At 40.4% G+C, this 14,731-nt stretch overlaps 1 protein-coding gene across 1 annotated transcript; it reads right to left on the bottom strand.

The window, feature by feature from the left end:
- Nucleotides 1-8,483: 8,483 nt before the first annotated feature.
- On the bottom strand, nt 8,484-14,082 carry LOC120261503. The gene is made up of 4 exons (XM_039269418.1): nt 14,057-14,082; nt 11,965-12,006; nt 11,735-11,851; nt 8,484-9,258 (listed from the first exon to the last, which is right to left on the bottom strand). The coding sequence occupies exon 4, from the start codon at nt 9,225-9,227 to the stop codon at nt 8,484-8,486; it is 744 nt and encodes a 247-aa protein (XP_039125352.1). The 5' UTR covers nt 9,228-9,258; nt 11,735-11,851; nt 11,965-12,006; nt 14,057-14,082.
- Nucleotides 14,083-14,731: the final 649 nt, after the last annotated feature.

The raw sequence follows: 14,731 nt of genomic DNA, 5'->3' as shown, positions 1-14,731 counted from the left end.
GGATTTCAGCCAAAAAAAAATGTCAATTTGATACAACAACCATGTCAAAATTATTATGGCTTCACTCGTGAACAGTATCTCCGTCTAGGATGAGGTTCCTCAGTAGTTCTCGTGATGGCTTCACTGGCTCCAACATTGGACCTAGTGGTGTCCGACGCTCTCGTGGTGGCGCTCGTGGAGGTTTTCATGGTAGACCTCGAAGAAACACTCGACATTTCGTCTCACAGCCAACCTCTTCTCACTCTCTCAACCAGAATCCCCCTGATCTTCATGTGTCCAAAGCCTCTCCTGTTAGGAATGGAACCTCCTTTGCTGAAGTTGTTCGCACTCCTCCATCTTCTGAGACGACCCTTCCCATCATTCCAGTCTCCATGAAACGCCGTCGCTCACCGGATTCCGGTGAATACTGTAAGAAATGCCTGCGATCTGGGCACAAGGTGGAAGAGTGTAGGCATCAACTTACTTGCAGACGTTGCTCTGGTGTGGGACACATCGCCATCCGCTGCCCCCTTCGCACTCCTCCCTCTCATCCCGACGACAAGAAAGCCAGGGTTAGATCCAAGCATCACTCTCCGGGAAACTCTTCCGAACTTAAGCCTCTTCTTCGCGTCCCTATCCGTTCACCTCCTGACTCTCTCCGTGTTTCACTCCCCATCACTGAAGCCATCTTGAAATCTAAAGATGATCTCAAAAAGATGGTTGTCATTAGAGTTTTATCTGGCAACACTAGTGTCCGATCCCTGCACTCTTCGCTACCTCAATGCATTAACCCTGATCTCTGTGAGCATATAACTCCATTTAATAATGACTTTGTTCTAACTATGACTACTGCTAGGGATGCTGCAATGGTCGTTAAGAGAAGCTCTCTTTCACTGAAATCCCCTCTTGGCCCTTGTTGTATTAGTCTTTCCCATTGGACTGCTGAGTTTGGTTCCCATGCAATTGCAGCCGGGAACTATAATTGGATTCGAATTACCAATCTGCCGCTTCATTGCTGGAATTGGGATTCAATCGTTGATGTTCTTCGTCCTATCGGTGACCTGATCTATGTTCAAAAGAATGAACATATCACTTTTGAGCATCTTCGAACTTTGGTTAGACTCAAACCTTCGATCAACTTTCCGCTGGAGATCACAGTGGATGTCGGCGTTAGAAGCTTTCTCGTTAATCTAGAAGACGATGGAGCACATATTCTTCGTTCCAAGGTTGTGCAAGGTCCAGCTGCTCTCCCTTCTTCGCAGAATCCTCCAGCACCATCCCCTCGTTCTACACTTTATGTTCCTAAGAATATCAAGGGTAAAGACCCTGCCATTCCCGTTGATATTTTACCCGGCGAGACTGTTGAGCGTAGCTCCGGTCTCGGCCGCTCGACGAGGATCGGTGCCAGCGGATCTCAGGGAGATGCTCCTCTTCCTCCCGTTGATCGGCAGCCTGCCGGTTTATCCGTGGCCCCACTGGTTCCTCGTGAGATTTCCGAGACTAGAGACAAACTATTGCCATGCAGTGGCAACGTAGAGGCTGATTCTTCCACAGCCGTTGTCCTGCCTCGGGATGAGGACTCCACTATCCTCTTTGGCTCTATGCATTCGTCCCTTTTGCCTCGCGATGGTAACTCCCTGGATTCCTGCAAACCTCTGGAGAACCGGTCCATACCACGTGATGGCACCTCTCTTGTTGAGCCACGTGATCGTGCTACTAAACATGTGCATCGTGTTCATCATGATGCCTCTTCTCGTAATCTAACTAATGATCCCACTTCACCCAAGTGCACCGTTCATGTGCCTCGAGATAAACATCTCCATACTTCTTCCTCTGCACTTGATCAAGCGCCTCGAGATAAACAACTTTCTGTTAATAACAATCCTACACTTCTCGTGGATGAATTGCCTAGAGAGGCCATGTCTCCCTTGCCTCGGGATGAGCATCTTCCACCCCATATTTCTAAGTCTGACCATTCCCCTATGGATACTCCAGCAGACTCTTCTAATCAGGGAATCTTGCCTTCACATCTCAAACCTCTTCCCCCGACAATCTCTATCCCTGATGGATACAACTGGATATTCATTCATGGAGGATGGACCCTGATCCCCAGTATTAATTCTGAGAAATTCTACCCTCTGGATCCTTTACCACTGGACACTCCGATGGATGACCACTCGGACGAAGAACTCCTTGACTGGGGTGAAGATGAGGACTTTCTAGATAACGAAATAGCAGATGATGATATTTATCTTGATGATAATAGCATCATTCATACTGAACTTGAACCACCCGTTATTGCTCAGGGCGATGCTCAGATGAATGATGTTATTCCTGATCCCTCTACTGTTGTTACTACTGCTTCAGATGATTCATGTTCTTTGGAGAATATTCCTAAACAACCCCCTTCTGATCCTAAACATATCAGAAGGAGCGACAGACCTAGGAAACCCTCAGGGCGCTGGAATGAAGAAGCAGGATTTGTTCCCCTACCCCCACGGTCCTCCAAGAAAAAAATTCCTGAAGATCCAAGAGAAGGTACGCCTAATCCCTCTAACTCCGTATTTTCTGCTTGGACTGATGCTCAAATTCTTAATTACAGTTACTCTTGTGGCATTAAATTCCTAGGATCTCCATCTCATAAATCTAAATGCCTAGCTAAAATTCGTTCTCTTGAAGCAGATAGAATTTCTAAGACATCTCAATCCCATGGATCTCCCTCGAGATCTAAATCCTAGACTTTATTTGTTTTCCATGAAAATTTTAAGTTGGAACGTTAGGGGTCTTGGCAGACCCTCGAAATGCCACATTGTCAAAGATGTTATTTTAAATTCCCATGTAGACATTGTTTGCCTTCAAGAAACTAAACTGCATGAAATTCATAATTCTTACTGGCGATTAATTGGAGGTAGACGTTTTGATTCTTTTGAATTTTTGCCGGCACGAGGCTCTGCTGGAGGTATTATCCTTGCTTGGGATAGTTCTCAAGTCCTTGGTTCTCTAATTAATAAGGGTTCCTATACCATATCCATTAGATTCTCTAATCGCTCCAATAACTCTATTTGGGCCTGCACTAGTGTTTATGGCCCAAACACTCGCTCCCTCAGACCTGATTTCTGGAATGAACTTCGATATTTAAGAAATCTTGTCACTATCCCTTGGGTTATTTGTGGTGACTTCAACACCTTGTTTTCCTTAGAAGATAAAAATAATAGTAATTATATTTCTAGAGATATCTCGGCCTCTCAAAACCTGCTAAGTGAACTTGACCTTATTGATCCCCCTCTATGTGGGAGAAAATTCACTTGGACCAACGGTCAATCTAATCCTATCTGGGTCCGCCTTGACCGCTTTCTTTACTCCCACAACTGGATCTCGTTATTCCCCAGATCTTCTCAATTTGTTCTTCCTAGATTTGGCTCGGACCATTCCCCCATCTGCCTTGATTTTGGCGATCATCTTTTGCGACCACGAATTTTTAAGTTTGAGAAATTTTGGTACACCGATTCCCAGCTTGTTTCCCTTATACAAGACTGGTGGATGGAAACTTCTCCTACTGGCTGTGGTGCCTTCATTTTATCCAAAAAACTGGCTCATCTGAAATCCAAACTTCGCACCTGGTCCAAGAACACCTTCGGAGCCTCTAAGCTTCTTAAAACTAGTCTACTCTCTGAATTAAACTCTATTGACATCATTGGTGAAAGTAGACCTCTCACTGAGGATGAATCCTCTCGCCTCTCCCAAATCCGATCTGAGCTTTACAATATCTTAAATCAAGAGGAAATCTACTGGAAGCAACGTTCCAGAATTACTTGGCTTAAAGAAGGAGACTCGAATACTAAATTTTTTCACCATGTCGCTAATGGCAGGAGAAATCAAAACCAAATCTCTCACATCTCTTATAATGATCAATGGATTGTTGGAAATGAGCAAATAGGTAAGACTTTCACCGATCATTTTCACTCTCTCTTTGGTACTCCTCATCCAAATAGATTCCTTCTTGACTGGCATTTCCTCTTTGACTACAAAGAAAGAGTTGACCTTTCCCAGTTTGAATCGCCATTCACTCTTGCAGAAATTAAACAAGCTGTTTTTGACCTTAACCCCGACAAAGCTCCTGGTCCTGATGGTTTCCCTTTACTTTTCTTTCAAAAACACTGGACCATCCTTCAGGACTCAATTGTTAAATTATGCGATGACTTTTTTTCGGGCTCTATTAATCTCGAGCGCATTAACTGGATCAATATTGCTCTGATTGCTAAAACCAACACGCCAGGAGATGTTGCTGATTATAGACCCATCAGTCTTATCAACTCCACCTGTAAAATCATCTCTAAGATTCTTGCTAATCGGCTTAGCACTGTAATCAATATTTTGGTGGATGATTCTCAATCTGGCTTTATTAAAGGAAGATGTATTGCAGAAAACATTGTAGGTGCCCAAGAAGTTATCTTCAACTTGCAAAAACGTAAAATCCTGGGTTATGCCTTCAAAGTGGACTTCGCGAAAGCCTTTGACTCCCTAGATTGGAACTTTCTTCTTGAAGTCCTTGCTGCTAGAGGATTTGGACCTAAGTGGCTTTCTTGGATTCATACTATTCTCAATACTGCCAAGATTCAGTTCCTCATTAATGGAACTACTCAGGGCTACATCAGATGCAAATGAGGCCTAAGACAAGGTGATCCGCTTTCCCCTTTGCTCTTTGCTATCGCTGCTGATGCTCTAAGCGCAATGTTCACTCATGCTCTCAGATCCAAAGTCCTTGTGGGAGTTCCTTTGAATCAATCGATTAACATTTGTCACTTTCAATATGCTGATGATCTCTTAATCTTCTCTGCTGGTGGTCAAGAAGACCTACAAATCATTAAACTAATTCTTTATCTTTTTGAGGGTTCTTCTGGACTTTCCATAAATTATTCAAAAAGTTGCTTATACTCCACAAATTATGGATTTCAACCGCATCACTCTTCCGCCATAATCCTAAACTGCTCAAGAGATTGCCTTCCAATCACCTATTTAGGGATTCCTCTCTCTGGTCGAAGACCGAGACGTATTGACTGGGCAAAGCTCACTAGTATGGTACGCGCCAGACTCACTTCCTGGAAAGCAAATTACTTATCACTTGGTGGACGCTTAACCCTCGTGAATTCTGTCCTTTCCACCATTCCTGTATACTGGATGTCAGTTTTCAAACTTCCTACTTGGGTGATCAAAGAAATTGATAATATCAGAAGAGACTTCCTTTGGAAAGGACCTGATCCCGAGTCCCAAAGGAATCGATTGATCGCTCGGAACAGGATAACTAGACCACGCAACATGGGAGGTTGGGGAATCCTCAACCTTCGTGAATTTAATAAAGCTCTACTTGGAAAAATGGTGGTGGAAATTATCCTGTAACCCAAACTGTGGTTGGGCTAAAATCATTCAATCTAACTATTCTTTCAATGTTGCAAATGGGCTCTTGTACCACAATCCACCTAGAAATAAATCCTTCTTTTTGAGGCGGGAGTGATCTCCACTTTACCACCCTTTCCGCCTTGCCTAAACAAAAACTATCCAAAGTGGTTCTAGCACATTCCTTTGGTACGATCGTTGGCATGACGGGCTTCTTCTCAAAGATCTTTGGCCAAACCTTTTTTCTCAATGTACCTCCCCTTGGATAACGGTCAGACAATTTTCTCAACATCTAACTAATCTAGAGATTCTATTTCCTTCTGTTTCTCCAGATACGTTGTCTCCTCTTCTCGATATTATTCCTGATTGCTCTCTCTACCAGGAAGATACTCCTACCTGGGCTCTAGAAAAAAATGGAAATTTCACAGTCAAATCTTTTTACAATTTTCTTATTGATGGTGGTTTGCGCAGCTCTCTTCACCCACACTTCTGGAAAACCCGATGCCCTAATAAAATTACCCTTTTCTGCTGGCTTGCTGGAGAAGACAAAATCCTTACACTCACAAATCTCTTCAAGAAAGGGTGCAATAGTCTAAACTCCTCAGATACATGTGTCCTCTGTCACAACGCCTCTGAAAATCTAAATCATCTTTTTCTCGAATGCGAATTCTCTAAACGTATCTGGACTTATTTCTCCCAAATCTTGGATTTAAATTCTTCTCCCCAGTCAATCTCTTTACTGTGGACTATCTGGTTACCGACCATCCCTCCTGAGCACCGTATTCTCTGGGATCTTATCTCCCGTGCAATCTTATGGAACATTTGGATTGAACGAAATTCTCGTATCTTTCAATCAATTGCGTTACCACCGTATAACATTATGTTTAAAACTGCTAATATGATTCTTTCTTGGTTTTCAACAGCTGCTGATAGTCATCAGCAAACACTCAATGAGGCTGCTCAGAAAATTAAGCGCTCTCTCAATTTCCTTAGCGCTAGATCCTCAACTCCAACCGGCGACTCCGACCCTGATGCTGCTCACGAGTAGACACTCCTTCTTCTGACTTTCTAGGCAGGCCTGAGATGCCCGTGGTGTCTTCCGTCTTCTTAGATTTTTATCCTTGTTTTTATTTTCTTTGTGGTATTTTGTTTCTCCTCACCACTGGTGAGAGGAGTTTCTTATTTTGTACCGTTATTACTTTTCAATAAATCTGTGGTTTATCCACTTATTTCAAAAAAAAAAAAAAATGTCGACAAAAGAACCGAAAGATGCGTTTTGTTTAAGTTATTACTGAGGTCAAAGAAATCAGCTTAGAAAGCGAGTACCATAATGATCAGAGTAGACTTCTAAACAGAAATTCTACACCGTTCAAAAATTATGAAGTCAAGGAAAAAGAATGGACCCGTTAATTATTATAGGATAATAACCATTGAATTACACCACAAATAGTCCTAGCAACGAGTTAGGTTGGTACAAAGAACCATTCTGCCAATGTCTCTTCTAGTTGGTCACTTTCCTTAATTTCCTTGGATTGCGTTAAAGTAATGTTATTTGAGGATCAAATGAGTGGCCCACGGTGTGCAGTTTTCATGAACTACAGAAGGAATCTTTAAATGCAGACACAGCTAACCTTTGGTTTAATCACCGCCATTGAGATTCTGCGTAGTTTCTTCAATAATAATGTGGTTTACATACACACACACATATATCTGTATTATTTCAAAGTATGAGCCAATTCCTGTTCAGCCTTATCATGGCCTGAAACTGATAAATCTCTAAAAAAGAAGTCAATTATAACTAAATTTTATCATGTATTGATGTCTTAAAATCTTCAGCAGTGATTTCAAAATGAAGATAGCTAAACTCCTATCTTTGCCTTCAAGGAAATGAACACAAAATCAGGGAATGCAATTGCCAGTATGGACAACCTAGATATGATAATGAGACATTACTGATCAATGCACCAAACATGGAAGGATATGGGCATTTTAGAACATAAGAGAAGTTTCTTAGCATGAATGAGTGAGAAATCAATAATTTTTTTTAAGATAGAAATATATATATATTTTTTTATAAAATGAATAAACTATAATGCATTAAAAAAAGCATAGAGTACAAAAACAGAGTACTACACAAAAGCAACAAAAGATAATAAGAAAAAAAAAAACCCAAAACCGTCCACCGGTGTAGAATAAGAACCAACACAAAACACACCATCAGGAGTGGAGAACATAAGAAGCTAATAAAAACCACAAAGGTGAACACAACAGAAAGAGTAAGAGCGATGGACCCTATCGAAAAGTTCTAAAACAACTAAACTAGTTGAAATATTTCTCTTAAACAAAAAAAAAACGAAGATTAAAGAAAAAAAAAAGAGATGGTGAAGAAAATTGGGGAGAAAAGAACAGAGGACTTGAAATCAAGAACGCCCATACACCCAACAACATGTTCTTCTAACAGTGAAGCATATAAAATTCGCTTAATTAACAGATAAGAAAGATTGAATTTTCAATGTCAAAGCCTTCTCTGTTCCCAATGGTTTTGTTACATTCTGCTTCTATCTCAACATAAATGGTTAATAATAATAACAACAGCAGAAGAAGAAAAGCCAAACACTATAAACTGAAATGAAGGAGAAGCAGCGGTATGTGAATAATGTCAATTCATTTTGAACAAGGAAAAGAGTGAACAAGATCCCATCAATCTACAGTTTGATAAGCCTGCAATCGAAACCAACAGCCAAATCTCGCAAGACTTGTTCCATCAACATTTTCCAAAGAATTCATCAGTGAAGACTACACAAATGTAAAACAAAACACTAAAGAGGAAGTATGTCAGAAACACTTTAAATCACTAACTCTTTAAGGCACGGATCAAGAGAGTAAAGCCAGGGGAGTCCTGCTCCTTTTGCAGGACCTCGTGTCCAAGCCAGAGCCTGCTTTCAAGCGAGCTCCTGGCCCTGAACATGAACACACCGCAGCCGGAAGGACCACCAAACCACCAGTCATGCAAATCCCACATCAGGTCCACCGGTGACCCGTCCACGAACATAATCTGATTTCCTCTGAAGTTCCAGTGCAGCCTCTTCTCGGAGACCACCTTCTTCTTATCAACGTACACCAATAGCTCCGAGTCCTTCACGTCCCATGAATCTCCTTTTGCATTTGATTGTGATCTCATGATCTTTCCCATCGTCTCGGAACCGAGCTTTTGTCGAATAAATAGTATGGATGACGACCTGCTCTTTCCGGCCAAACATCACGGATGCTGCTGTAGGCATCACACCCTCGAGCTTGCCGTTGTGGACGCTGTTGATGTTGATGTAATCCTTGCTCCAACCACCGAGTAAGAGTGCAAACTCTCCATCGACGATAACAGCTACATAGTAGTTGCTGTCAACGGGTTCCGGCCCGGAACCAAATTTGGCAGAAGAGACGTCCCAGAGGAGAGCGAGCACCGAGTCTCGATGGACGTAAGACTGGGCTCCTTTCTTCTTCTTCAAGACCTGCGTGCTCAGGGTGGCAAGCTTTTGGTTTTCATCATGGTTGAGGGTGATGTCCTCGATGGAGACCGAGAGAGTCGGGCCAGTGCTGATCTTTGACCATGTAAGCTCGATGAAGAGCTGCTTGGAGGTGGAGAGCCTGGCATAGTGGAGGCTGGTGATGGAGCGCTGCACGGAGGAGTCTAGGACAGACAAAGAGTTGTTGCTGCTGCTGCTGCTTGCGCCGCTGCCTGAGCATGACGAATCCGATACTTTGACGGCTTGTTCACTGAGACACGTAGCCATGTTCCTCATCTTAGGAGGAAGGATGACATGGCTATGGACAAATGGTTCCTTGGCCTTGCAAACCATGTCCTCTTCTTCTTCTTCTTCTTTAGAATTTCTGACACAAAGCGCAAGACAAAGAAACAAAGAAGGATGGGATTAAGTTTGAGAAGAAGAGGAAGAAGACAACATCCTAATCCAGGATATAGAAATAAACAAGACTAGAATACTAGAACGGAATGTCTTGATTGGGAAGCATGTAAGGATCTCTTTTGGCGCTGTGCTGTGCGTGTGTTTTGGGTGATTTATAGAGGAACGGTAAGAAAAAAAAAAATTAACTTGCTTTTGCCCAACCCTGACTTGCCTTGCCTGGCCCTTTTCTCTCGTCAGTCTTTAGCCAAACTTTTAGAATCCACAAACATGGAAGGATTTCAGCACACATTCAGCGTTTATCAATTAATGCAATTACACTGCCACAAATTATCTATTTATAAAATCTCATTATACAATAACTGCCGGGATGGGACTAGTTTTGAAGAACAAGTCTCCAGCCAGCCGCTGACAATGATGTACGCGCCTTTTGCAGCACGTTTTCTTATGCAGGGCTTATCAACACAAGGGGCAGTTTACATAAATATGTCAGAGAGTTGTTTCACTGCTACGAGTCAGAGCAAGACCCTATCAGCCTGGACATTTTACCTTGTCAGTTTCTCTACGTATCATCACTTCGGAACACATAACTAACAAGTAACAAGGACTTCAGAGATCTCAAACTCAAAGTACCCTACCGTCCTTCGCTTCCCCACGTGTAAACCAATTTAGAGCAACGAAAAGGTGGTTAAGAATTAGGTGATGGGCCAAACACAGCAGGAAAAGTGGCTAAGAGGTTAAGAACCTGTAATATATGCTCAACATGGCATTGATCAGTGGAACAATATTACATCCATATCTTTGAGTTTAAGTTTCAGAGCTCAGATGCTCTTTAGGAGGAAGAAAGTGCGGCATCACGAAAGGAACCAAAAAGATTAGATCCCAAACAACATGTTCAACCAACAAGTCTAGATCAAGTTACCTTGCAACAGGGTTAGGTTGACATGGGCCAGATGTGCTCCTTACCGTACCTCACTCACTGTTTAATGGTTCGTTCTTATGCCCCATTTTGCTTGAGATGCAAGTTCATTTGCATAGGAAATAGGAAATAGATAGTCGTGTGCCCTTGAACCAAAACTAGTCCAACGGGAACAAAAATAAAAGGATATCTATATTGTCATGAGAAGCCAGGCCAGGTAACTGTGTTGGGAACAACTCCAGTTGTAGCTAATTTTACGAAGCGACAACCCTCCCTTTGTTTACTGCCAAAGATCTTATAAAGAAACTATAGTCACTCTTCTAGTTCTATAACAGATCTGAGACCCATCTCTCAGAATAAATAACTTATTAAATTTGCAACCAACTCAGCAGCCTCTTGAGTCTGAGACGTCTATCTAGTAACCCAATACCTCAACTATTTTTATTTTAAACACAGCACAAGGGGTCATCACCATGGCCTACTAGATCATCTCCAGGACTCTATGGTTGGTTGGCCGGACAATTGGAATCTAGAATAACAGTAAAGCTTTATCATAGATACTACTAGTTATTAGTCACCTACACGTTCTAGCACAGGTAGGCCAGATAAGATGCACAAGCTACCAGTAATAATAGGTTCTAGGAACCATTAGACCAAAATTAACAGTACACATTCATGCATTAGAGAACATAGAAGTTACATGAATTGGATGTGATCCAAAAGTTTAATATGAATGGACAAAAAATAAGAATGGGATTGGTTTGGTATTTTTCTCGAATAAATAAAAGTCCACCACATCAACTTGGATTTGTATTTAGCACCTACTTTTATGAACTTAACTTGTTTTTTTATTTGGTAATTAAGCTTTCGTATAGGATGAAGTTGGCTTGCTTCCCAACTGGCAGAAAAAGAACGTTGAATCCGTGCCATGTCCCCTGTTACTTGGCTACCATTTTAATTAGATCTTAAACCTACCATTTTGAAAAATAAACGGTTCTAAGTTTTTGGACAAACTCAACAGAACAACCAAAGGTAGCCAAGATATCGCCTTCTATCAGCAAATCTGATGGTGAAGTACACGTCTTAAGCTATATTTTGTTTCATTGTTGCTTTTTAACCTGCCCCATAGCCATTGACTAATGCAGCAATTCTAAACAAATTGATATCAGTCATATCCTGCCCAGCAACCCCACGTTCAACACCTCCATTTTCTTGTGTTTACCTCTCCAGTTCCATCCTTTGTAAAATGTTTTGTTTTTTTGCTTGATGATATGGTTTCTTTAACTATATATAAAAAAAAAAGGATCTGAACCTAATTAAGAACTAGCTAATATAAAAATCCAAAGGGAAACCACATTTATTGCATTGGCATCAGGCCATGTGCAACCATGCAAGTAAATTAATTAAACATTAGGTTGATAAACAACAATTTTTAAATCCACCAATGATAAACGAGGTTGATTAATTAAACTATATTAAACCAATTGCTAATGCTCAATGAATTGTTTGAGATAATAGAAGTTACCAGAGCTGATCAACTTGGGATTCACAATTCTTAAGCCCTGCCTAGTTTATAATTGACCGCCCAGAGTAGTCTCCAACTCGAGAATAGAACAAGTTGCCTGAAGATCCGCAATTCCACCTTAGAGACCAATAGAAATATTAGGTCAAATGCTACCCATCAACAAACTCTTTTTTATTTTTTATTCTAATATTTAGAAATAAGAAAAATAAGCCTACTGTCATCTTGACCACCTGGTTGTCCAACATCATCGGAACAGTGACTGTTGAAGCCGCCTGCTTGCAAACAATCCAGTGCAATATCTGTTATCATGGTTATCATGGAAAATATATACATCCAGCATAAATGAAACAGAAAAGCCTTCTCCTTTATTTTTAGTGAATTTGAGGCTTATATAATTTTTTTTATTAAAAAAAACCTTCAAATTAACCGATGATTTTCAAGTATAAAAATTTCAGAAGTACTAAGATGATGTAATATTTTTTATGGCATTTAAATTTGAGTAAACATGATGCTCCTTTCAGGATTTTCACTTCTGTGGGAGCTGTGGGCATGCTACATTTCCAAGTGTTTGCAAGATAGAAATACTATGGGCTTGGAAGGGGACAAATGCTTCGCTTTTCTACCATACAAATTAACTATCCCTATAATGGAGTGTCAATGTCCAAGCAGCGTAAGCCTCCTAAAGTTGCCAATTCAAGTCTTGGAGATTGACTAGTAACTGATCAAAGCAGACAACAAAGTTGGCATTTTGATGTGATAGCCATTTTGTTGTCAGGGTATAGCTAGGGTTCGGTAGGTATGTATGCCGTGCAATATAAATTTATTGATTACTATCTCAATTAGTCAATAAGGTAGACCTGAGCAGGCAATAGAGAAAATGCTGAAAACTTGATTGTTTTTCTATTGGTAGAGCGTACGTTGGAATACATGTATTATTATCTGTAACTCTATGGAACGCGCTTGTTTGGAGAGACTATTATGACTCCAAAATAGTGTTCCTATGTCAGTCTGATCATTTACAACATGGGAATAGCTCTGGTTTATATCAGAATGACAGAATCCAGGTTAGGGCCAAATTAGCAGTAAAACAATCAATCACTTTGCAGGCTGGGAATATAAAATGTATAGATTCAAGTCTAATAAAGCCAACCCCATATCTGGAGCTCATCCAGGTTAGGAATGTACAGCTGAAAGCCTGAAAGGTTATCACAGACCCGAAAGGACAGACTGCAATCCACCACTGCAAAGTTTCCATAACCATCTCACACATTTTTGTTGATCCCTATCAGTATAGAAAAAGAATAGCACAGGAAGAAGCAGAAAAGCATGCACGTTTGATCACTGTGGCAACCACTATGTCAGTGTCCAAGTTAGATTATAACCTAAGACCCATGGGAGATAATCAAAATAATTTTTAATTCAAATATATGCACTTCATTTCTGGAAATGTTGGACCTCGGGTACATTCTCTCTCATATGATATAATGCAAAAGCAATTTACTGTAGCACCTTCAAAGAATGTGGTAACCAGAACGTGCTGTACTGATAAGTACGAAATAAGAGAACAGCTGCAAAGTTCAAAAGCTAGCACTAAAAGCCACAATTCTTTAACAGCTTAACTCTTCATCATTTGTATTCCATTTTGTCCAAGGTTCTAGATTATACAAAAGTTTTGAAGTGTTTTTATGCCACCAATTTGAACAAAATTAAGAACCCCGTCTATGACTTAGCAAATTATTGATATACTGCTTCTACTCATAATTCAGCTACGGCTGGTGCCACGAAATGATTGAGAACTACGACGGGCTCAATCAGAATTTTGTTCTTTGTATTCAACAAGTATTGCATGACGATATGTTATGGCTTAACAACTGAGCCTATTACAGCAATTTAGAAGTAGCTCTATCGTGTTCTGGAGTATAGTTGTATAAAGAACAGTTGCATCAGAAAACTCTCCAGTGCCAACAGAGATTAAGCATTGCACAAGTCAAAGCATGATGATCGGTTCAAATGCAAAAAAAAATCAGAAAAACGGCGTGATATTGAAGAACATGATCATCTGTAGCATGAAAAAATTGAAGTTTCATAGCATAATTATTAGCATAAGCCAGCAGAGGAACATTTAGAGTTAATTAAGTAGTGCAATTAGAAGATACAGTGACTAATGTTTTAATTTAATGCAGCGTTTGTTTATTCACATTTTCCTAAATAAAAAGGAGATGAAAAGATGAACAAGCTAAATTCTGCATTATTTTATATGTATTGAAAGATAAAGCTCAATTAAAGTGACATGAAATTGTGGAAATAAACAATTTCAATCACCTGGTTCATTTGTTGATTTCTCTGGCTCCATAAAAAATTCAAATTATACTTTGTCCTCTGGAAATGCCAGCAGCAATAAAAACCTGGAAGAACATCAACTGAATCCCTAATGCTTAACGAAATAAGAGAAATAAGGCATGAGAAATCACACACACGGAAAATGCAAATTTTCTAGAAGGTACTTTTTTTTCTAATTGATTTTGCAAAAACCTATGTAAACACATTAAACTATCAAAGTATTGATAGAATTCACATAACTCACTGCCCCACAGTCCACAGAGAGTAGCAGCCACGGCCCATTTCATAAATACACACCAGAATAAGCACAAGAAAAGAAATTCGCATCTCTGTTTCATTGCATATTGAATTTCTCTAATATCTTGTGCTCCTGGAGAGGATAAGGATCAAAATGACTGAGAAACTTACCATACGAGTAACGGGATCGGAACGGAAAAGGCATATCCATTTTCTCACATAATTTAACAGAAAGAAAAAAAAAAAACAAAAAATTCAGCTTTCCAGCCAGCATCATCAGAATGAGGAGTGTTCGATTAGACCTAGTGATGAAAACGACATCGAAAGTAAAAGTAATCAATGATCATTTGGAATAGGGGTGGGAACTACCATGGAAATGGATGCCCTCGTTGCACCAGCAGGGCATTCTACACTTCCCTG

This window comes from Dioscorea cayenensis, chromosome 5, assembly GCF_009730915.1.
Source record: "Dioscorea cayenensis subsp. rotundata cultivar TDr96_F1 chromosome 5, TDr96_F1_v2_PseudoChromosome.rev07_lg8_w22 25.fasta, whole genome shotgun sequence".
Classification (NCBI taxonomy): domain Eukaryota; kingdom Viridiplantae; phylum Streptophyta; class Magnoliopsida; order Dioscoreales; family Dioscoreaceae; genus Dioscorea; species Dioscorea cayenensis.
Note: the sequence above shows the minus strand (reverse complement) of the source record. Positions and strands in the feature narration are given on the sequence as shown.

Bases quoted from the DNA above. Each gene is read 5' to 3' on its own strand.
- LOC120261503 (XM_039269418.1), bottom strand. From the start codon at position 9,227: ATGGTTTGCAAGGCCAAGGAACCATTTGTCCATAGCCATGTCATCCTT.